Source organism: Poecilia mexicana, unplaced genomic scaffold (assembly GCF_051168715.1).
Source record: "Poecilia mexicana isolate PSO_F unplaced genomic scaffold, ASM5116871v1 scaffold_2, whole genome shotgun sequence".
Taxonomy (NCBI): Eukaryota; Metazoa; Chordata; class Actinopteri; order Cyprinodontiformes; family Poeciliidae; genus Poecilia; species Poecilia mexicana.
The window spans coordinates 33,384,057-33,407,178 of record NW_028263371.1 but is presented as its reverse complement, the minus strand read 5'-3'; the positions used below and the strand labels follow the sequence as shown (position 1 = coordinate 33,407,178).

General features: G+C 43.1%; 1 protein-coding gene across 1 annotated transcript in view; it reads right to left on the bottom strand.

Moving 5' to 3' along the window:
- Positions 1-23,122, bottom strand: part of spega (striated muscle enriched protein kinase a) — a 48,713-nt gene that overhangs the window by 5,637 nt on the left and 19,954 nt on the right. Inside the window, exons 5-34 of the mRNA XM_014990523.2 lie at positions 22,473-22,900; positions 21,544-21,687; positions 21,150-21,332; positions 19,579-19,742; positions 18,112-18,200; positions 17,822-17,997; positions 17,539-17,722; positions 16,546-16,619; positions 16,300-16,458; positions 15,967-16,156; positions 14,837-15,066; positions 14,638-14,757; positions 14,460-14,564; positions 14,037-14,243; positions 13,834-13,957; positions 12,916-13,088; positions 12,722-12,834; positions 12,479-12,647; positions 12,093-12,192; positions 10,907-11,107; positions 10,506-10,563; positions 10,344-10,421; positions 9,760-9,932; positions 9,644-9,670; positions 9,412-9,564; positions 8,372-8,414; positions 8,215-8,280; positions 5,295-7,878; positions 5,034-5,204; positions 3,195-3,317 (exon numbers count right to left, since the gene is read on the bottom strand). Of these exons, the coding sequence (XP_014846009.2) occupies positions 3,195-3,317; positions 5,034-5,204; positions 5,295-7,878; positions 8,215-8,280; positions 8,372-8,414; positions 9,412-9,564; positions 9,644-9,670; positions 9,760-9,932; positions 10,344-10,421; positions 10,506-10,563; positions 10,907-11,107; positions 12,093-12,192; positions 12,479-12,647; positions 12,722-12,834; positions 12,916-13,088; positions 13,834-13,957; positions 14,037-14,243; positions 14,460-14,564; positions 14,638-14,757; positions 14,837-15,066; positions 15,967-16,156; positions 16,300-16,458; positions 16,546-16,619; positions 17,539-17,722; positions 17,822-17,997; positions 18,112-18,200; positions 19,579-19,742; positions 21,150-21,332; positions 21,544-21,687; positions 22,473-22,900 (6,809 nt within the window). The remainder of the gene's footprint in view (positions 1-3,194; positions 3,318-5,033; positions 5,205-5,294; positions 7,879-8,214; positions 8,281-8,371; positions 8,415-9,411; positions 9,565-9,643; positions 9,671-9,759; positions 9,933-10,343; positions 10,422-10,505; positions 10,564-10,906; positions 11,108-12,092; positions 12,193-12,478; positions 12,648-12,721; positions 12,835-12,915; positions 13,089-13,833; positions 13,958-14,036; positions 14,244-14,459; positions 14,565-14,637; positions 14,758-14,836; positions 15,067-15,966; positions 16,157-16,299; positions 16,459-16,545; positions 16,620-17,538; positions 17,723-17,821; positions 17,998-18,111; positions 18,201-19,578; positions 19,743-21,149; positions 21,333-21,543; positions 21,688-22,472; positions 22,901-23,122) is intronic.

Below are 23,122 nucleotides of genomic sequence, written 5' to 3'. Positions count from 1 at the left end.
GATGGAAGGAAACAAAATGAGAAGAAAGGAAGAATACAAGTCAAATGAAAAAGTTGGAGTGATACATAGAAGGGAGGATAAAAGACAACTTAAATGGAAGGATGTAAGAACATGAGTAATGAAATAAGGAGAGAAGTAAGAAAGTACACAAGGACGATGGCAGGAAGTCAAAAAGAAGAAAAGAACATGAAGATAAAGAGACATAAGGAAGAAAACATGCCACTTGAAATATTAAAAAAATTAGAGGCTGAAACCTCACACATAATCTGAACTCTAGTGGTGTTCCGTTGTTGGACTTCTGTGCTCGTCACAGATTATCCATAACGGACACCATGTTCAGGCATAAGGGTGTCCATATGTGCACTTGGCACCAGGACACCCTAGGTCGCAGTTCGATGATCGACTTTGTCATCGTTTCATCGGATCTGCGGCCGTATATCTTGGACACTCAGGTGAAGAGAGGGGCGGAGCTGTCCACTGACCACTACCTGGTGGTGAGTAGGCTCCGGTGGTGGGGGAGGATGCCGGTCAGACCTGGCAGGCCCAAATGTGTAGTAAGGGTCTGCTGGGAACGTCTGGCTGCAAGGTTGTCGGTGCCTGTCGCGGCGGACACCCTTGAGCCCATTGGACATCTTCGGTGAGGGTCAATGTCACACTCAAGCGCTCCAAGCAGGAACGAACCATTTCATGCAGATCCAGGGGGGAGTTCAGGGCAAAAACGGATGTGTGTTTTTTGGTCTGGGAGGGGTAACATAAAATTTACTGCTAAAAACAATTTTTGAAAATACAATACGATTAATTTTGTATTTGACAGGACCCCAATTTTTTCATTTTATTTCTATGAACAAAATATAAATAATTAAATTATGGAGGGCCCCCTGATGGTCAGGGCCCCTAGAATTGTCATCACTTTTCACCCCTTTAACGCGCCCCTGATGAGGGATGCTGTCAGGCTGAAGAAGGAGTCCTATCAGGTCTTTTTGGCCTGTGGGACTCCAGAAGCAGCTGATGGGTATCGGCAGGCAAAGCGGAATGCGGCTCGGGTGGTTGCTGAGGCAAAAACTCGGGCATGGGAGGAGCTTGGAGAGGCCATAGAGAACGACTTCCATACGGCTTCAAGGTGATTCTGGTCTACCATCTGGCGTCTCAGGAGGGGGAAGCAGTGCAGCACCAACACTGTTTATAGTGGGGATGGTGTGCTGCTGACTTCGACTCGGTACGTTGTGGGCCGGTGGGCGGAATACTTCAAAGACCTCCTCAATCCCACCAACATGCCTTCCATTGAGGAAGCTGAGCCTGAGGACTCTGGGTTGGGCTCTCCAATCTCTGGGGACGAGGTCACCGAGGTAGTAAAAAAGCTCCTCGGTGGCAGGGCCCCAGGGGTGGGTGAGATCCGCCTGGAGTTGCTTAAGGCTCAGGATTCTTGTAGGGTTGTGTTGGTTGATGCGGCTCTGCAACATTGCATGGACATCGGGGGCAGTTCCTCTGGATTGGCAGACTGGGGTGGTGGTCCCCCTGTTCAAAAAGGGGGATCGGAGGGTGTGCTCCAATTACAGGGGGTCACACTCTTAAGCCTCCCTGGTAAGGTCTATTCAGGGGTCCTGGAGAGGAGGGTCTGTCGGATAGTTGATCCTCGGATTCAGGAAGAGCAGTCTGCTTTTTATCCTGGTCGTGGAACACTGGACCGGCTCTACACGCTCAGCAGGGTCCTGAAGGGTGCATGGGAGTTCGCCCAACCAGTCTACATGTGTTTTGTGGACTTGGAGAAGGCGTTCGACAGTGTCCCTCGGGGAGCCCTGTGGGTGGGGGGTTCTCCTGGAGTATGGGGTACAGGGCCCTTTGATACGAGCTGTCAGGTCCCTGTATGACCGGTGTCAGAGTCTGGTCCACATTGCCGGCACTAAGTCGGGCTCATTTCCCGTGAGAGTTGGACTCCGTCAAGGCTGCCCCTTGTCACCGGTTCTGTTCATTACTTTTATGGAGATAATTTCTAGGTGCAGCCGAGGTGTTGAGGGGATCCGTTTTGGTGGCCTTAGGATCACATCTCTGCTTTTTGCGGATGATGTGGTCCTGTTGGCTTCATCAGGTGGTGATCTGCAGCTCTCGCTGGAGTGGTTCGCAGCCGAGTGTGAAGCGGCCGGGATGGGGATCAGTGTCTCCAAATCCGAGGCCATGGTCTTGAGCCAGGAAAGGGTAGAGTGCCTTCTCCGGCACATGGAGGGTGTCCTGCCCCAAGTGGAGGAGTTTAAGTATCTGGGGATCTTGTTCACAAATGAGGGAAGGAGGGAGTGGGAGATCGACAGGTGGATTGGTGCAGCGTCTGTCATGAAGCGGGCGCTGTACCGGTCTGTTGTGGTGAAGAGAGAGCTGAGTCAAAAAGCGAAGCTCTCAATTTACCGGTCGATCTGCGTTCCCACCTTCATCTATGGTCATGAATTTTGGGTCATGACCAAAAGAACGAGGTCATGGATACAAGCGGCCGAAATGGGTTTTCTCCGCAGGGTGGCTGGGCTCTCCCTTAGAGATAGGGTGAGAAGCTCGGTCATCTGGGAGGGACTGAGAGTAGCGCCGCTGCTCCTCCAGCTGAGGTGGCTCAGGCATCTGGTCAGGATGCCTCCTGGACGCCTCCCTGGTGAGGTGTTCCGGGCACGTCCCGCTGGGAGGAGGCCCCGGGGAAGACCCAGGACACGCTGGAGGGACTATGTCTCTCGGCTGGCCTGGGAATGCCTTGGGATTCCTCCGGAGGAGCTAGAAGAACTGGCTGGGGAGAGGGAATTCTGGGCCTCCCTCCTTAAGTTGCTGCCCCACGACCCGACCCCGGATGAAGCGGAAGAAAATGGATGGATGGATGGATGGAGGCTGAAACCACATTCCAGACTCTTCTATTCTGCCTAGCAACCATGAAGTATCTGTATCTGTAACCAGCGCACTCCAGTGCTGATTCAGAGTGAAGATAGAAAGCTCTGCTAAAACCATTATCCACTTGGAAGCTGACTCATTGGATGTCATTAAGACACTCTTTATGGATCGGGGAGCTCATTTCCCAACAGAATCCTCCATATTCAGAGCTTGTCAAACACCAGCTCTGGGCCTGAAATGATTCACTGTTACCTCTCCATGTTACTGACAGTAGCACACAAATAAAACAGGCATTTCATCCCAGACGCTGCAAGGATGTTTTCCGACTTGCTCACCTTCGCTTCTCCGTTCCAGAGAATAGCTGCAGGGAGATTTTGTGTCCGACGGCTTCCACAGAACCAGAGCCGTGTTGTTGTAGGTCTGAGCTACTTCAGGGGTTCCGGGTCGCTTTGGAACAGCTTGAGTGAAAAATGGGAGAAGTGATGGAGGAAAAAAACCCAACAAATCAGGCAAGTATTTATTAAAAATGGCAATGAGCATTTCTTAATTTTTAGCAGGTTTTATGCTAGAATGTTAAAAATGTCCAATAGTGGAGTGCTGTGGTGGAGCAAGGACAAAGCACTTATGGCGGTGATCGCAGGTTTGATTCTCGGCTTGGCGACATTTGCCACGTCTTCCCCCTCTCATACTACCCTCTTTCTTGTTGAACTACTTTCAAATAAAGGCCACTAGAGCCAACAAAACCTTAAGAAAAAAAAGTCCAATAATGCCATTTTATGCAATTTCTAAATGAAACCTATTTTCTTTCTTCTGGCACACACATAGTGAAAGTAGCCAACATTTAAGTCAAGCTGTTTTTACACCAATTACACTGATGAGTCATCAAAGGACAGACTTTTCAGAAATAAGCCTTATAAATATAAGCCTACAGTTAAAAAGTACCGCAGTAATTACTATATTTCAGAGGCTAACAAGTTCTTTAACCTCGGCTATGCCAATTTTATTTGTAGAGCACCATCAATACATAAAGTGCTTAACAGGAACATAAACTAAAAAAAGATTAAGGATATTTAAGAATCACTATAAGGCAATCAATACTTGTGAGTCAAATACATATTTAAAAGTTGTTGGAGAGAATAAAGAATGTAGCTAAATAGAAAGCTGCTTGTTTAGAGTTTTCAAAACTAGGTGGAGGCAGTTTCTTCAGCTCTGGAACAGAGAAACTAAAGAAGAATCAGAAAGCCACGCACATTAGAGTACCAATTCTGGTCAGAACAGGAACAGAAGTTACACCACCTAGTGTATCTAAAGATGTGCAATACATGATATCAAAATCATTAAGATGTTTTGTCTTTGTGAACCTCCACCAAGAGGAGCTCTTGCTTATCTGCCATGTTTTTCCACAGTTATAAAATTTCAGAGGTGTGCATGAACGCCATGAAGAGACGTATGGTTGCTGAAATGATGGAATTTTATCGTCCGTCTCTAAATAAATCAAGCTTTACTTGTTGTTGTCCTCTTCTTCTGCAGACATATTAATTATGTTATTTGCTTTACCCAGCACCAGTAAGGAAAATCTGTGGAAAAAACTTTACATAGCAGCTCAATTCCCCAATGAAATTATCCTTAAATGATTTTGTAGGATCAGAAAAGAAAAAAAAAATAGCATTAACTTACGGTAATTAGGTCAATAATAAATGAACCACTACAGTTATTTTGATCAGATTAATTATTTTCCAGTCTTAAAATGCTATCATTATGTTTTAGTCTCATTTCCATGGTTTATTGTTTGGATATGAGCCACAGAAGATAATTTCAATCATCATCAATACAACAGCAAAAAAAGATTTGTTTTAATTAGGTGCTAAATATTGGAAAAGTAAAACTCCATTAGGTTAATCTTCCATACAGCTAATCTGCTGCCGTTCATATTCTTGTCAGTTGCATTCATACCAATCTCGGCGCAATTAAAATTTGATAATATAAAATGTGTCATTAGGAAAATGACTGTATGTCTTTGAAATGTAAATGAGTGGGTTGCTCCTCTGTGAGGAAAGCTCAGCATGTTGTAATTTGCAAACTTGTGCATGCATTTTAGCATTCCCAAATCCCCAATCTAGTAGCATATCCATACAATGTATTTCACTAGTTTTGGGAAAACAGAAACCACTTACAAGCTATAGAAAGCGTGCAGGAGGTGGTGACAGTAGCGATTGGGTTGGTAGCAACGCATTCATACACCCCAGCGTCTCTGTGGCTGCACTTCTGAATGGTAAGAAGCTGCCTGCCATCTGGGTGGTTCAGCAGCTTGATCCGGTTGTCTGTCACCTCTAAAAGTTTCCGATCTGGAATGTGGGAAAACGGAAAAGAAATCAGTCTCACTGTTTAAATGGATTTCAGTTGTACAGATCAGTCTCTTCTGGAGTTAAGGTTACCCTTCATCCAGGTAATCTCTGGGTGTGGACTGCCAGCTGGAAGGCAACTAAGAGTCACAGCTTCCCATTCTAATAGGACATGGTCCTTTAGTTTGATGTGGAACACTGGAGCAAAATCAGAAGCAGAGCGGATGAACTGCTGGCTTTTTGTCAGACCTTCCTCTTTGGGTGCAGTTGAGGGTAAGTCAGACTGGGAGGGAGTTTTGTCTCTCCTGGTCCTGGTTAAGCCCCACCGGTCCCACCGCGACCGTCTGTCACTCTCTAAGGCTTTATCAGAATGGATGCTGGAGGTGGACTCAATGGATTCCTTTGATGCAGCAGCACCGGTTTGTTTTGCCAGTTGATTTTCAGGGATACCCATCCCTTTGAGTCCACGACCTTCAGAGTGGGAATGACGGTGCCGAGCAAACAGAGGTGTGTTCCTACCCTCTCCATCTACTTTCCTTTCTTCTGACTGACTGCGGATTTTTGAGGATATTCCCACCACTTTGTTCTCAAACTTGTGACGTATTGCAAGAACAGGGGATTCCTTCTTGAGATCCCTTTGCTCAAGGTCTTTCTGACTACCTCCAGTCTCTTTAGCCTTCCTCTCCTCTGATTGGCTCCTAAATTTTGCAGAGATTCCTGCCACTTTGGACTCAAACTTTCGTCTCATGGCAGAAACCGAGGACTCCTCAGCTTTCCCAGATTGTCGCTCTTCAGACTGCTTTCTTCCTCCAGCAGCATCCAGATCCTTTGTGTCCAGAGACTTACTACGACCAATAGCCCATGAAACCCTCTTACTTACAGCAGTTTCTTGTACATTTGGTTGCTTTTCCTCCTTTTTCTCAGTAGATGTTGACCTCTTGCCTTTCAATGAAAACCTCCCGATCAGACTAAGGCCTGTTTCCTGATCTACCTCTCTTAAGTCTTGGACAGATTTAGATTTCTCTGGAATTCCCTTAGATGCTATTTCAAGTGGCGCCCCTCTCGGCCCTGGCCTGTAAATGTCCTCACCCCCTTCAACAGTCTTTCGGCTCAACACCGGGGATTTCTCCTCAGACTTGTTTCTGGTCAGTTTGCGGAGGCCACGGGTTAAGGATGACTCACGCTTCTTAAACTTAGCCTCAAAAATTTCCACTGAATCAATGTCTTTGATGTCTGTTCTGAGAACGGGTTGCCGAGGGATGATGGTAAGATCGGGGTTTGAAGACGAGGAAGAAGAACCAGCATGTCTGTCTCCTGTTGCTACTTTGGCAAATACAGCTGAATGTTCAGGCAAGGAAGATGTATCTGAGGATTTTGAGTCATTTGGTTTGTGTGCAGCAGCAAGGGATTTTGATTGGCCCTTGGTCGATGTTTGAGATAGTACGGAAACTCTAAACTTTTCATTCATGCTGTTATCTTTCTCTGTCGCTTCTCTAGCAATTTTAGAAGTAATAATAGATGTTTCACAATCTGCTTTGGTCCTTTTCTCTGTTGCTTCATCTATATCTGAACCTTCCACATTGCAATTGTTTTGCTCTTGATCCATTTTTTCTGTTGCTGGGAAAGCAAAGGAAGCTTTTTCTTTGGGTGAGGTTGATTCAGACTCCAGTGTTGCTTGTTCAGTCAGCAGAGACATTGAAATAGCCTCCTGCAGTTTCTTCCCTTCTGTCTTAGCAGTGGAAGCAGATGGAATCTCTAAGGGGGCTCCAAACCTACGGTGCAGGGGCATGGGCTCTGAATCCCCCTGTGAGAAGGAAACACTTTTACAAAAAACCTTGGTCTTTGGTGTGTCATCTCCTGACCTTTCAGAAGATGCTGCTCTGGTAAGTGTTGAGAGTCCTGCTCTGGATCTTCTCAAACTTCTCTCAAGAGACCCCGTCTGCCTTTCCTCATCTATGCCAAGGGTTTCAAACAGCGGCCCCCGTAGGCCGCTCATTTTTTTATCAACGCTTCCTCCCCTGAGCAGCCGTTGCCTCATTAGCTCAAGTTTTAAGGTATAATCTTCCTGACTTAACTTTGTAGCCCCTGGGCTCGGGCTTCGATTGGGCAGTTCCATAGAAACTGCCTTTTTTAGGCTCTTCGTACCTGCCCCTGAGTCTTCATTTGCATTTCCTTCCTCCGGGTCTATGTGGAGAAGCAGAGCTGAATCAGCAGAGCTGCCTCTCCTCATGGTAGCCCTCCTGGCTCTTGTCTGTGCTTCATTAGACTCTATGCTTGATCCTTTCTTCAGGTCTTCTCGTTTAGCCTTTCCTGTTCTCTCCTCATTTTGAGTTTCCACTTCATCTGTAATGTTTTTATTTCCCTCTGCCGTAGAACCATCTACATCCATATTTTCCTTTATCCTTGTACTATTAACATAGACAGTCGGCCATCTGACATCCTCGTCCCCTGGAATCTCATTAAGTGAGACCCTGGATCCAGAGAAAACCAAGGACAGGGGCATCGGAATAAATGGAAGCTCATCCACGTCTGCGTCTGAATCGGACGAGGAAGAAGGAGGCGGGGAGCTTTCCTTCAAATGACGAGCAACAGCGATTGAAACATGGCTGGAGGAGTCTTTGAGGAGCTCTGGGATGGACCTCAATGCCATTTTGGATTTATAGCTGATAAGGGAACGCTGGAAATAATCAACACAAACATCTGGAATCATTACATCTGGTGTGTAAACAACATGAAATCTGTGTTTGGACTTTGTTGTAGTAATGCTTTGTGGAAATAAATCTCGTATACTACTGGAAAGTTTATATCACTTCAAATTTGTAAGGACAATGCATTTGTGGGTGAAACAAACAACTTAGTGGAGACACTGAAGTATTCATGGCTTTGTTGTGATTATTCTAGTAACTTCAATGAAGAGAAAATGTTTTTTTTATTTTAATGGCAATTCCACCTTGGAGTTTCTTTATGTCCACATTATTGATTTACAAATGTAACAATCTGACATTCGTCTTACCTGCCAGCACCTTCTAGCAATAACCTGCTTTAGCATAGACGTGCTAATGCTCTTATTTGTAGGTGACTGTAAGGCAAACAGAGGGATTGTGATTGACTTTCAGCAATGATATAAATAAATCTTATCATGGGAATTACTTTTTAAAATAATGGCTCACCTTGAACCAAGGATGACGAAGGCACTCTATAGCATTTGGCCTCCTGAAAGTGGAATGATAAAAGATAAAACCAAAAATGATTTACAGTGTGGTGCAATAAAAACTGGGCATGGTTTTAGGTTTCGAAAAAAATCTGAAAAGTGTGGCATGCACACCTGCAGACCACCAGAGTCAACAGACTGTATCTTTTGGGACATACCTTTACAAACTGAGTGCCCAGCCATTGTAAAATGGATGTAACACATTAAGATTTTGATGAACAAGTGTGTCCACAAATTCTCTAATTGATTTTGGCTTGGACTTTGACTCGGCCATTGCATTAGCTCAATCCAATCTATTTAGCACCAACCGCTGGACTCTCTTTACTCACTGACTTTTGAAGGCAATTGTTTGTACTGGATTTTATTAAGGAGTATTCAAATAAAGGGGGCAGAATATAAATGAACACCACACTTTTAATATAAATTAAAACCATGTACAGCCATGTACAGTTACATGCAAATCAGAGGTATATACGGAGGACCCTTGATATTTGTGGGGGTTATCAACAACAGCCCCTGCAAGCAGCTAAATTTTTGCAAACAGCTCAAACCCCCACCTCTAACGATGCTTCTAACTGCCTATTTTAATAGTTCAAACACTAAATATACCTTAAGATATCAATTGTTGAAACAATCTCAGTACTACCACAGCATGAAAGCTAATATCTTCTCTGATTTGCTCTTGGATGTACAGCCAATCAGTGCAGAAGAAAATGACTGGCACTCCTGGATTGGTTGTTTTGCAAACACCAGCCAATAGCATGTCAGGTAACATTATCTTTTGAAAATATTAGATATGGTCTACAAAAATATCTAGGCAAAATTTCCACCAATGATTTGGAGTTACCTTCCACCAAAAAATCTGCGATTAATATACTGTGAATAAACCGGGGTCCACTGTACCGGTATTATACAGTCTATTATACAAGGTATGCCTTTAAGGCATAGTAAAGGCTCAAATTCTATGACTGGCTCTGATTAGATCTACAAGATACTCACAGCCTGTCCACCACCAGAAGCTTGATGACGAATCCTTTGGCCTCTTTGCAGATCTCTGAAAACATGCCCTCCTCAAACGCCACATTGTAGTTCCTGATGTTCAGCGCGGTGGCTCTGTCATTCTCACCGGCAAACGGAGACACCCCAGTCAGACTAGAATCAGAAGACGTCAGGGATCTTTTACTCTGAATTTGTCATATTTCAGGACTAAACTGGAAGCTCCAGAACATACCAGAGATAAGTGATGACTCCGACAGGCCTGTGGAGAACAGGAAGTGGATTACAACATGCTAATCATGCTAACAGAGTGAGGAGTCATTTATCTGGATTCGGAGACAGCTGGCTTACCATATGTCTGTGGCTATGGAAACTGGAGTTTGATTAATGATCTCTGGAGCAACGTACTCCGGTGTGCCGTATTTGCAGTAATAGTCCTCTGAAGTGTCCAATTTGATGGCATTCCCAAAGTCACATATGCGGATGAGGTCACTTCCTGGACTGGCCATTAAAATGTTTTCAGGCTAAAGAGGATTTAAATGCAGACAGAGTATGATTAGGAAGTGCTTACTAATTAATACATTGTTTGTTGCTGTGGTTTCTTGGTTTTGTTTTCTCTCTTTCTGTAGGCGTAGAGACTTCTATGGTGTTGACTTGTCTTCTCTCTATGCCCTCTGGTTTTCTTATTCTTTCCTTTTAAGCCTTTCCCTACCTTTATACATTTCTTTTCTCCTTTTTTCCCCAATTTAACCCCCCGCCCCCCAGGAATTTATAATAAAGTTTTACATGTATGTATATCAATGATGAAAGCTGTATTGCTCCACTTCTGAAAGTAAATCTGTTGGACCTCACCTTGACCCTCAGACAATAATTCTGAGTACCACACTTCTGATGTACCTCTAATTCAATAAACAGCATTTGGGATGCAATGATACCTTCACATCAAGGTGAGCTATATTTTTTTGGTGCAGATATCTAAGCCCCTCCAAGATCTGTTGGACACAGCTGCGAATCTGCAGATTGGAAGATAAAATGGATCATCTGTAAAGTAGTGTTACATAACATCACTGCAGTGCATCAAGCAGAGGAGCACCAACCAGCTTCTCCATGACGGTCGATTTCTTGGCCATCCTTTCCAACATTTCTTCGTGACATCTTCAAACAACAGTTGAGGGAAAACCTGAGCCGAGAGTCGACTTTGTGAGAGATGAATTACAAATGAGCAACACTCCCACACATGCTATCTATTGCTAATTCCACCCAGCAGCCATGAGTCAGAGAAGAGAAGCTGGGCTGCTTCATTCATGCCTCCAGGGAACTGCAGAGCTCATCAGAATCAATGGTTTCCAACCTTTACAGAATTATTTAAGCACACTTTTATTTTGGAGTGAATCAAAAAGATTCTGAAGCATCACTGTAGGTAAAATGGAAGATATCAATATGTTTTCTCCAAATGCAGCTCAACATTAAGACCTGGAAAGTCGTAATTAAAGGATACAATTCTGTGATGAGCACCACTATGTTCTTCTTCTCAAAAGCATCATGAAAGTAAAGGATGTGGTTATTGTCCAGCTCAGAAAGCAGATCCATCTCCCTGAGGGCCAAAGCTTTCCTCTTTCCTCGGGCGGAGATGAATTTAGCCGCAAAATCTGCCTTTTCCGACTTCAGCGTCACTCTCTTCACATAGGAGAAGGCCCCCCTGTTACAAAGGTGATACAATTAGAGACTGACGATGGACAGAGTTGCTCAGAGCTGCCACCTCTCTTGCCCTCTTCTTTACAACAAAAAAGCAAGGAAGCTTTAAAGGCAGTAGACCTGGAGGAGGAACTGCTTGCTGAGAACCGACCAATCAAATGCTTTCATAAGCAGAACAGCTGATTACATCACATCCTGAAAGCAATAAGGTCAATCCTAGTTTTTCTAATGTGATTTCTTGATTTTGGCAGCAATTAGGATTCAGAAAATACAAAGAGGCATAGAGAGGAGGCTGATTGGATATATGATGGTTGGTTGTGATTCAGACCATATGGGCAACATTAGAAAGGGGGAATCAAACTGCATCTTTTTTGCCAGTTGCATCTTGAACATGATTTTTATTGATTTTTTCCTCCAGAAGTCCTTAGGGAGTTGGAGCTTACTGCTGAGAACTCAGAAAGTATTTTATGAACTTTGTTCTGGATTGTAACTCATTTCATCTTGCTATAATATTCCAGCTGTTTTTGTCAACAGACTTTGTTCATCCTATCAATAGTTTTCCTCTTTTTCTATATATATTTTATTATTTTCTACCCTTCAATGAAAATAAAGAATATCATGTTTTGTTTTCCATTTTATTTGTTGCAAGAAATTATCTGAATTTGTTGCCATTGCTCCTTTTTTGCTAGTCGAAAATCAGCTTTGGCCTGTGTTCCATTTTCAAAGGCTTCACCAATCACAGCAAACGGTCGTCTCCACCGAGACGAACCAAAACAAATCATCTGCCAGCTAATGCATTCACTCCACACAGGATGGTGAGTCATCTCCCTTTCTGTCTGCTGTTGTGAAGCAGGTTCAAACCCATCCCCTCTCCGACCATCATATGCAGCCCCCGCCCCCTTCAGGCCGACCCTGAGCGCTCACACAACTATTAATGTCATTGCCCCTGCCATGTCTGAGGGGAGCTGTGCGCCTCCACACACACACACCTCCCTATCTCTTTGTGAACATCATAATAATCCGTCAAATGCCTCATCTTCCTCAGAATGGTCCCCTCGTCCTCCACTGGCTCAGTTGCCGCTTTTCGCTCTGCATGAAGCACAGACACAGGCGTTTAATACAGTGTGTGTGTGAGTGTGTGTCAGAGCAGTGACAGATGGTTTCATATTATAGCTGCAGAACGCCTTGTGGTTTCTCCCATATGGAGCAGATTTACAGAGCAATTTCCAACAACAACTAGCTGACACGGGTAGAATCTGCTGCAGCACAAAGACAGGCTTTCATCTAAGCTGTAAATCTCACACAGAGGCTGCTTTTCTGTGCATTTAAATCATGCCGTTTGTTTTCAAGCTTGTTTCAACATGCGACTTTGCACCTGTGTGAACCGTAAGCTCGGCCTTGCAGGACACGGAGCCAGCCACATTCTTGGCGGTGCAGGTGTACACGCCTGAGTGCTCCTGCTTGGCACTCAGGATGACCAGGGAGTATTCCGGGTCGTCATACACAAACGTGAAGTGGCTGCTCTCAGAGAGAAGGAGATCATCCTGCAGCAGAACAACAAGAAAGATTAACTAGAGTTGATGATGCCAAAATGTATTTAAAGATTGGGAAATATTACCTTAAACCACAGAATATCTGGATCTGGTTTCCCCTCCACCACCACAGCCAGACGTGAAGTTTCCCCAATGTGCACATCCACGTCCTCCATGATAGATTCAAATTTAGGAAGAACTACAGAAGAAGACGAAGAGGTAAACAGCTGCGGTGCAGGATGTTTTCTGACTTCTTGATTAAATGCTGGAGGTAGCTGACCTGCCATGGCCAGCTGCAGTGTGCAGAGGTCGCTGCCAAACTGGTTGCTAGCGGTGACCACCAGCTGGCCAATGTCAGAGGTCCTGACCCGCTGGATCCTCAGGGTATGTTGATCGTCGTCTGGCATGCTCATCTCATACACTCCTAGTCTGTTAATCAATGCAACTCCCCTTCTGAAGGAAGCAAAGATGCTTTCTTAGCGCCTCTACTTTCTTCATAGATGCTAAGAGATGCTAGCAAGGCTATTAGCTTGTTAGCACAAACTTTTCCCTCAGCGCTTTTGTTTATTTTCAAAGCGTTTAATGCACCAAACTTCTCTTGAATTTATTTTTCCAAATAAATTCTATAGCAATACTTTAGCTGACTATTTTGTATCCAGAAAATAAAGTTCAACATCTGTGTTGATGTTTTAAGATAGTTAGAACATGTAAGTTGTATCAAAATTAACTGAATCAGAAGTTTAAAATTAACTCCAGGGCAAATATTCTTTGAACTGCATTTAGCTAAACACAATGTTTGTATTGCGATTTAGCATTAGCAGAGCTAGCTCTTAGGATTAGGGCTTTAGGATTAACGCAGCTAACATTTGAGTTAGCGGTACCCACCACTGGTAGAAATGATAATAAAAAAAAATTACTATGACTAGTTCACAATGTCAAAGAAGCAAAATGTCTTGTAACATGTTAAAGCTGGGGTATGTAACTTTGATTAAAAATAGACGTATTTTACATAAAACTGACAGTACAAAAATAAATGGAGAAACTACATCTGATTCTGTAACAACTCCATCCATCCATTTTCTTTACACCCTTGTGTCAATAACAGTGAAGTCGGTAGGGGTTCTCTAGTAACTCAGATTTAATACTTAACTTTTGATGTGACGTCATTAAAAGAAACATGTTTATGATATTAACAAACCTTTTCCAGGTCACCACTGCATGTACATGGTTCAGCGTGACAGTGACGTTAGCAGGTTGGTTCTCCACCACAAACACAATGTCGGGTTTGTCCAGAATAACTGGCGCCTTCCTCAAATATGGCCCTGGAGAAGGAAAGGGTTGAACAACATGTTCTATTTCTCCTCAGAGCTGATTTGACAGGAGCAGGAGCAGATGTAGTACCTTTGTCCAGTAGCTGGACCAGATCAGTGGAGGGGGAAGGTTTGCTCAGAGTCTTCCCGGTTGATGTCAGGACCCTGAAGGCATAACGGACTCCCTTGGACAGGGAGGTGACAGTGTAATTTGTTTCCTTCAAGTTAGAAGCCGCAACAGACCACTGGATAGATCCCAGAGGCTGCTGCTGGACCATGAACAGCAACGAGCTGGCATCTGCAAGTACACATGCTGTTTATGTACGTCACCTGGGTGACAGCCAAAGACAGTGAGGTGCTTAAGATCCAGATATAAACATCAAACACATGCGGGCTATAATTGGCATCTGAAGCTAGCTTAAATTTAAACCTAAACCTGTGGTAGTAAAATATTTATAGACATTCCTTCTTTGGATAAAACGTTTCTAATAAATATGCTGAGTAAAGAACCTACCCAGTGAAGGGTCGAGCCTCTTTGGTCGCTTCCAGCTGAGGGTTATGGTTTTCCCTGTGATGGCTTCAATAACTGGAGGACCATCAGGAGGGTCAGGAACAATATCTGGTTTAAATAAACAAAACATCAGAAAAAAATCCTGAAAACTTTTCAAGCAGAACTTCAGAAAGCTCCCTACCTGTAACGTAGAGGTGAGCATAGCAGGCCGACTTGCCCACTTTGTTGGAGATGACCGCCTTATAGACGCCCCCGTGAGTGTGGCAGGCGCCCCGGATGACCAGACTGTGGACATCCCTGTCTGGAGAACACATGCAAATTTCTTCCTTACTTCCTTCAGGGAGGCCTTTGATTGGTTTGTGATCTGGTTGCCCGCTTACGCTGAGTCATTTTGCGCTCCTCGCTGCTCTCAATCCGTTTGCCATTGTGGTACCAGGCAATGGTTGGGTAGGGCAGGCCGGACACTTTGCATTTCAGCACGGCTTCCTTCCCTTCGATTACTTCCACATCCGCCAGAGGCTTGACAAAATCTGGCATGGTTCTTCTTTCCAACTCGTTTTCCAGAACCTCAGGCTCCTCAGGGATGGATGGCATCTTCTCTAACTTGGCCCTTGAGAAAGATTGTAAATCACATGAATTCAAAGTTGACATAACAATTTAGCTATTCACGTAATAACTACAATGTATATTTAGAGGATTTTATGTGAGGCACTTTCTGATTGTGAAGAGGAAGAGAAAACGATATATGAAACCACATTTCTCTGCAGTTCTTCTGGATTTTATCTCTGCCTGCTTCACAAATTGAGAAACTTTACATTTTGCCCATTCCTCTCTGCAAAATAGTTCAAACTCAGTTGGATTGCATGGAGAGCGGCTTGCAACTGATTCTCAAGTGATGACTTTGACTATTCCATTCTAACACATATATATGATTTTATCAAGTGGTTGGCACTGCTAACCAAAAGTGTTAGTTTTGCTAACCTTAAAGTACTAGTCATAAACATTAGCGCAGCTAATGCTAAAGCAATATAACAACATGGTATTTAGCATAAGCTAATGCTAAAGCTATAAAATCAAACATGTTGATACCCACCACATAACAAAGCAATTCATATATGTGAATTTTTGCATGTAATATTAATCATGCTGGTTGTTCATATAAATGTTGTATTCTTCAATTTAAAAAAAAATAGCCAAGTAAATTAGTGTTTTAGAATTTATCTAAAAAATGTTATTTAGGAGAAGCTAAGAATGCTAAATGCTATCAAAGTTAGCAAAAATGCTAATGTGCTAAACAAAAGAATTAGCTCTGCTATTAGTGGAAGTGTATCCACTGCTGCTTCAATTGAAACCACCCAACTATTGCTCCTGCACCTGCGCCCTATCTATTACAATTGCAAATTCCAAAAAGTACATTGAAAATTGTGGACGTCTGTCACATCATGAATAGGGAGAAGCTCAAAGGTGTGTAGAGTAGTGTAAGGTATTATATAGGAATAACTTCTCTTACATGTGGGAGGAGATGGCAGCCCGTGATTCCTGCACATAGAGCTCTGCAGTACATTCGGACTTTCCGTAAATGTTCTGAGCGATTGCAGTGTAGAAACCCTCCTTGTCGCTGCTAACGTGGGAGATGACAAGTGAGTGACGACCTCCTTCTTGAAGGATGCGAATGTTATCATTCTCTTCCACTCGTGTCTCTGACAGAAGTTAGCAGTGAAACAGAACATTTAAAAAGCATTTTCTTTGATGAGAAGTTGGTGTTTCTTTTTTATTTCTTTTTTTTGTTTAGTGTACAGGATTTCAAAATTCCAAGACACACAACCAATCTGAAGCTCCTTACCAAAATGCATCCATGTGACTCGCGGGGCAGGTGATCCGCTCACCTTACAGTCAAAGCGTGTGGTGCGTCCTTCGATGACCTCCAGGATGTCCAGTTTGCGAGTGAACAGAGGTTCTCTGGATGGAGCGACTCTTAGGTTTGCATTTGAGGTCAGCTCCTCTGGAGGTAAATGTTGTTTTGGTAAATGTGTTTTTTCTAAAAGTATTTCTTTAAGTTCCTCTCTCCTCATCAGCAATTGGGATTTACCTTTGGCAGTGCTCAGTTTGCAGGTGTATGTCCCACTGTCATCCTCATGCACTGAATTCAGCATTAGGCGGCACCTAAAAATGCCCCGGGGGGGTTGGACCAATTGCAAAATTCAAAAGGCAGAGACAAAAGCAGGGAGAACACCAACTTGGTCTTTTTTCCCCTGTTAGCATGGCTACATGGTTAGCTGCTTTGTAAAGGCTACAAGTTTGGCTTTGTTGACCCATGGATGTATTTAGTCCTCCATAGTGATAACCTTATGAGGACTTTGTATGCAAATGTATTCATCCTCAATGTAATGGCACCATTCTGGCTCCAGTCACATAACCATCATCATCATTAGAAGCAGCATTAGAAAGAACAGCAGGACCATATCTGTGTTTAGATTGGGTTGTTGTGATCAACTCCCTAAATAATCAAAAATAACTTTTCTTCTTAATAAACACCTCAGTTTTGGTTTTTATCAATCCACATTTTAAAAACCTTTTCCTGACCTTGACCTATAGAAAAAGCTGTTTCTAGTTCTCTAATGAGACTAATAACAGCTTATAGCTCTGTTGATCCAGGAATTCTTTCAATTTCCAATAGTTATAACTTTATAAGGTTTTTTTTATTTTAAAATGTTTAATTTAGGGATAAATTTATGACCCAATTCTCACTGCCGGTCCAACACTATCAGAGCAACTAAAACAACACAAGACTATAATGTTAGTTTTGATCATTTTACTTCCCATGGTTCATTTCAATCTATTTTTAGTGGAAGGCTATGCACCAACATTTAAAACCATTTCCTGATCAGCACAGTCTGAAAGTGTCCTAAATTAACCAAATAAGATTGAGCTTTAGAAGATATTAGACATACATGAGCAGGTTTAAGAGTATCAGTCAGGTTCTACAGTTCATCAGAGCATAGAAACAGCAGAGTCTGTCATAAGCTACTTTATTTCTAGTGTTTAACAAAAATACAAAAGTCTCCACCAAATTCAAACTCACCTCTTTCCATCAAAATGCATCTTGCAGTTGAGCAGCGCTGGCTGGATGAGCTTTCCATTAGACAGCCAGTCAACCTCCACATCTGGTGGCCCAGTGATGTGGCACTCAAAGATGGCCGATTCCCCAGCCTTGACTGCTACATCTTCAGCTGCTCTGGTGATTCTGAGCTCTAGCTGAGCAGCTGCTGCTCGGTGAAAAGAAAAAAAAGAAAAGAAAAAATGTAGCAGTAGAAGGAAAATATCCACACAACCTAATCCTAATCAAAAAGTACTTTATTACTCACCTTTGACCTCCACTCTGCACTCCACCTGCTTGGTTCCACTCTCACTGTGGAGCTTACAAACATACAATCCTGTGTCTGACCTGTGAGCAGCGCTGATTCTCATTTCACAGGTGCCGTCTGCAATTTCTCGCACAGCAAAGCGGCCCCCTGCCTTCACCACCGCTTTGTCCTTCAGCCTTGGTCAACATAAAGCAGCTCTCACAATCATTTATGTCGCAGTGTTTTGAAGAGTGTGTATATGACATGATGGTGACCTTGTTTGGACAGAAGAAATCAAGCAAAGGTCTCACCATAACACCATGGGTTTGGGATGCCCTCGGATTTTTGCTGCTATAACAACCTCTTGACCCTCGATCACTGACTGGTCACAAGGGGGCACCTTCAAATGATCAAACCATGGTTAACTGAACCGCTGCTCAGAACCACTCCATTCAAGAATTGAAGGACACAAAAACAAAAGAATGCAGTTGGTAACACTTGGGAGAAGCGGTGATAAGCAGGTATAGATAATGATGGATGGTTTTATGCACCTTGTCAGATGAACCAAACCATTTGACCAACTTGCTCCCACTGTTGAGAATAAATTATTCTTTTTTCCTTCCATCTCTTTTAGCTAGTTGCTAAGCTAAAGCTAAGCTAAACCTAAAGGAAATCACATGTTAGGAAATGCAAATGAGAGCTGAGGTAAAAGATGACATACTAGGTAACGCCCTTTTAGGGAGTAGCTCAGAGAGACAAAGGGAATGGGAAATTCTTGTGGGGCGCCATTTGCCTGTTAGCTCTTAGAGGTAGCAGGTCATAATGGACCAGCTGTATTTTGGTATTAATAAATGGAATTCATGAATTCAACTCACTGACTCTTATTTAGCCTCATACATAAGAACTCAGCATGGAGAACGGATGATTCTCCTCACCACCTGTGGTGGCGCTGCACCAAGAAGTAGTGACAAAAATGACACAAAAACTTCTGAAAACGACACTGAGCGCAACTTCCTTCTTCATGAAATAAAAACCAGATTTTAGAGAGTTGTAGGATTTCTCTTTGTTTTTGGTAAGAGACCATAAGTCATTTCTCACTCTAAAATAAACACACTCTAAGTGTGTTTATTTTGGTTGTATTTACGCAGAATGCCCTGTGCTATACTTCACTTCCTGCTTTTTGAGAGGTCTCCACTCATGCATTCAAACCACATTAAAGTTTACTTCTGAACCGAGATCAGAGTTGGATTGAGCATTCACACCTCCCGAAATGAATCTGACTTTTTATTTGAATGAATCAGACTTTCTAGGCAAATAAACTGGAGTTGGATTAAACAGGAATAAAAATTACTTTTTAATCCATTAAACATGACTAAACACACTCCTAGTGTGAACACACCAGGAGTTCTTTTCAGTAGAACTAAGTTGCTGAGCCAAGTCCTGAAAAAAAATTCACACCCACCACCCTCTTCCCCAAATTGAACACATGACACAATGTAGTCAGGAGAGCTCTGTTCTTCTGATTTCTGCCAAACCCAGACTCATCGATTGGGAAAGCCAGACAGAGACATGATTCATCACTCCAGAAACACATCTCCATTACTCTAGGGTCCAGAGATGTCCTCAACACCTCTGCATCTGATACTTGGAGTTGATGATTTAAGTCTGGGTTGCAGCTGCTTGGCCATGGGGACCCTTTATTCCCCAGCTCTCTATGCTCTACATCCAACTACAAACTGAAAAGATTTGAGTTGATATAGTTTTATACAAATTCTTACCTGAAATGAGGGAGGTTCACTGAAGGAGATGCCTTTATTCAAGGACGGTGAGTCTCCAAACTCCATCTGCTCCTCCTGAGGACTAAGATATTCTTCATCTGACTGGACTGGACTGCTGACCATCACAGCTGAAGATGATTTCCCAAGCTGCACATGACTGGCTTCTGATAAATAAACATAATTGTCAAATAGTGACATGGAAAATATAATAAAAACATTTAAAGAATAACTTTGGCTTTAATTCTACAGCAGACGGTTATGTTGTTTAACTGCCGAGTCTGTCATTCTTGAGGTGTAGAGACTTAAAGATGCGAACATGAACATCACACATAGGAAATGAGCCAAGCTGAACAGAAAATGAATAAATCCCTCAATCCCTGACCCAGTCGTTCCCTTATTCCCACTGTTTCCAAAGGAGGAAAATGTGTTTTCGAGCGCCTTCTATTTGGGGTTTGCTGCTGTCAGAAATGATTTCCTGGAGACATCAACACATTCCATCTTAGTTTCGGCCTCAGTTGGTGGACATTGAGAAAAGAAGGGGAAGAAAGGATTGTGGCAGCTGCAAAATAAGACTAAAACAGGACAATCTACTGGCTCAGGCTACACGAGAAACAAATTCAAACCTAAACCTGAAAAGAGATGGTTCTAAATGTGAAATACCCTCTGAATGCTGTAGTTGGGTATTCTGTTGAATTGTTGATATTACAAAGGAAAGAATAAAACTACCTACCTAGACTCAGATGTCTGAGAGGCGTCTGTGCACCAGGGAATAAATCCCACAAGTATTTATGTAAACCTGCCATCTCTTATACAACTGTAACAATCCCCTTGCACATTCATCATCTGTTCTGTCCTTTACTTCCCAGCTCTGTCACATCCAAGTTACCTAACCCACTGAAGTGAAGGCAGAGTGGATAAAAATAGAATACTTCAAAAACGTTTTAGATCTCCTGTAATTCAATATTTTCAATTTAGGTCTGGATTTTGACGAGACAAAAAACAAAAAAAATGAATATGACATCAAGCTAAGGTGATGCACAACCCCCCAAATAGTCAGTCTGCTCCATCACCACCAAGGCCTCCAGTGTGAAATCTGAGGTGGCGAAAACCTTCCCTGATCTCAGCGGGAATCTCACAGAGGGACATGAAGTAGACGGCAATCACCAGCGAGAACAAGAGGCCTGGCTAAAAATACCCCCGTAAACCAGGCTTCACTGGCCTAATATGGCAGCCGAGGCCTGGAGCTGCTGGCTCAGACACACACTTCCATTTGTTGACAAAATGGTGTGTTTTCATGAGCCCAATCAACACTCAGTACAAGCTCTTCACAACATGAACACATTGTCCACCGACGGCACATTTACAGCAGAAATCCTTTCTTGAAAGGAGTTTGTTTTGTTTACTCGTGACTCTGAATGCCAAGGCTGCCTTAAAATGTCCGGGACAGCTTTGGTGTGTTCTTAAATCCATAGCAGGAGGTGAGGTCAGGCTTTTTTTTAAAAGGCAGGATGTTTAGAGAGTGCTCCCTCTTTCTGTTCCTTGATTTTTTTGTTCTTTTATTATGTTCTCACCCAGATGGATGGAGAGGGTAGCTTTGCAGGAGGAGGTGCCCGCCATGTTGGCAGCTGTGACACAGTACGATCCGGCGTGATGCGCCCTTAGCTCCTTTATTAGCAGAGTGTGCGTCTCGCCTTCTGTCTGGACCGTATAAAAAGCATTGGTGCGCAGCTCAACGTTGTTCTTCCTCCATGTCACTGAGGGAAAAAAATGCGATGGGACAAAAAGTGAAGAACAGGGTGATAGAATCTGCAGTGATGTGCAATGAATGAGGCTCATTTTGTAGTTTGCACACATTTTCATGAATATTCATGATCTTCCTGTTCTGTTTGCAGAAAGAAATCATGTGGATGTATAGTTGGTTAGTTAGATGGTTGATTGGGGCCCAGCATGTGGATTGTGCGGTACCTGTAATTGGTGGCTTCCCAGTGATGATGCAGTCCAGTTTGACCTCTGAACCAGCTGTTGCCATGGCGTCCTGGAGAGGCTTAACAAACCTTGGTCCCTCTCCTGGTTCTTCATCAGCAGACATGTAGGAGTCATCAGATGAGCCTCATAGAAGACAAAGAGGAAGATTTGGTCCTAAAATGAGTCAATGTTTTTGTTTATTGGTTCCAGTTTGGGTTTTGAGGCCTTTAAGTAAAATAGATTACACCCAGCCACTTTACCTATTCCACTATTTTGATCATGTCTGTCCCAAAAGATGCATATTCGTCTTTTTTCATCAACATTAAGTTCCACCAATTAGTTTCTTTGCGTCATTTAGGACATTGGTGATATTTTGGTTAAAAAAAACTTCAAACACACCTTTCTATCATTTAAGTTAATGTGCCAAACCACAACAACCATGAGATAATTCCACTGTCTATTTCTATAATTATTGACACTTTGACCTCTTCAGATCTACAGTAGCACAGGATTACTTTAGAAACTGTACCAGTAACTTTACACCTCATGCAAGCTCTGATTTGCTGGTCTGGAGTGGATTGACTTACAGTCTTTCTTTGGGACATACTGGTGCTCTTTAAAACCCAATTACATCATTATTTGATGTTGGTACATATTGGGGCCACCACTAAATCTAACCAGCAGTGACAAGGTTGGCATTTAAAACTACAAACATCCCAGATTTAAGCTGAAGTGCGTGAGAAGGTTTTGGTTTGGCAGTAAAAATTTGGCCTCTGCAATAATGTTTGGTTCATAAAGGTGTTGAAAATGTGGCCAACATTACCATTTCTGTACTGAAATACTAGGGAGACAATACAAATTAGGTTTTTTATTTTGAACACTTCCGTTCTGGATTTGGATAAACACTAAACTGTCTCATTAAGACCTACCTTCCTCTGCAGACAATGGCTGGCCTTGCTTGTTTTTGCGTACTCGACCTTCCCTTCGTCCGGTTCGGTGTTTGCCTTTTTTGTCATCTGTTGGACGTTCCTCCTCCATGGGCTCGTCCTCCACCAGGATGGTAGGGATGGTGACCCATCCCACCTCAGCCCTCCTCTTCTTCAATAAGGGGCTAACTGCAGGAGGGAGCGCCGGCGAAGGCCGGTTGGATTTGGGTGGATGTTGGGATAGCAGTTCCCCCGATGGCACAGGAGATGATCTCTTCCCAGTTGGGTTTGAGGATTCGTGATGTGATTTGTTTTCCATTTTGGTGTCTGTGTTTGAATGTGTTCCCAGATCTCTGGAGGAGGATGAAGACTTGAAGGAAGTGGGAAGAAGTGCGTGTTTGTCATCTGCTGGTGAGCTCTGAAGAGTTTCACTGGGCGGATGGAAAAAAAAACGGTTGCATAACACTTACTACTGTGAAAAACAATACCCATGACTACAGCTTGAGACATTTTATAAAGAAAACATCTTCAGTGCCTGGAAAAAGTGTACCATTCTTTTAACCTTACACATTTGATCAAGTTACAAACATAGGACAAACTGCCACCTCGCCAAAACGTCTAAAATGTGAGGAAATCAAAAGATTACATGTGGT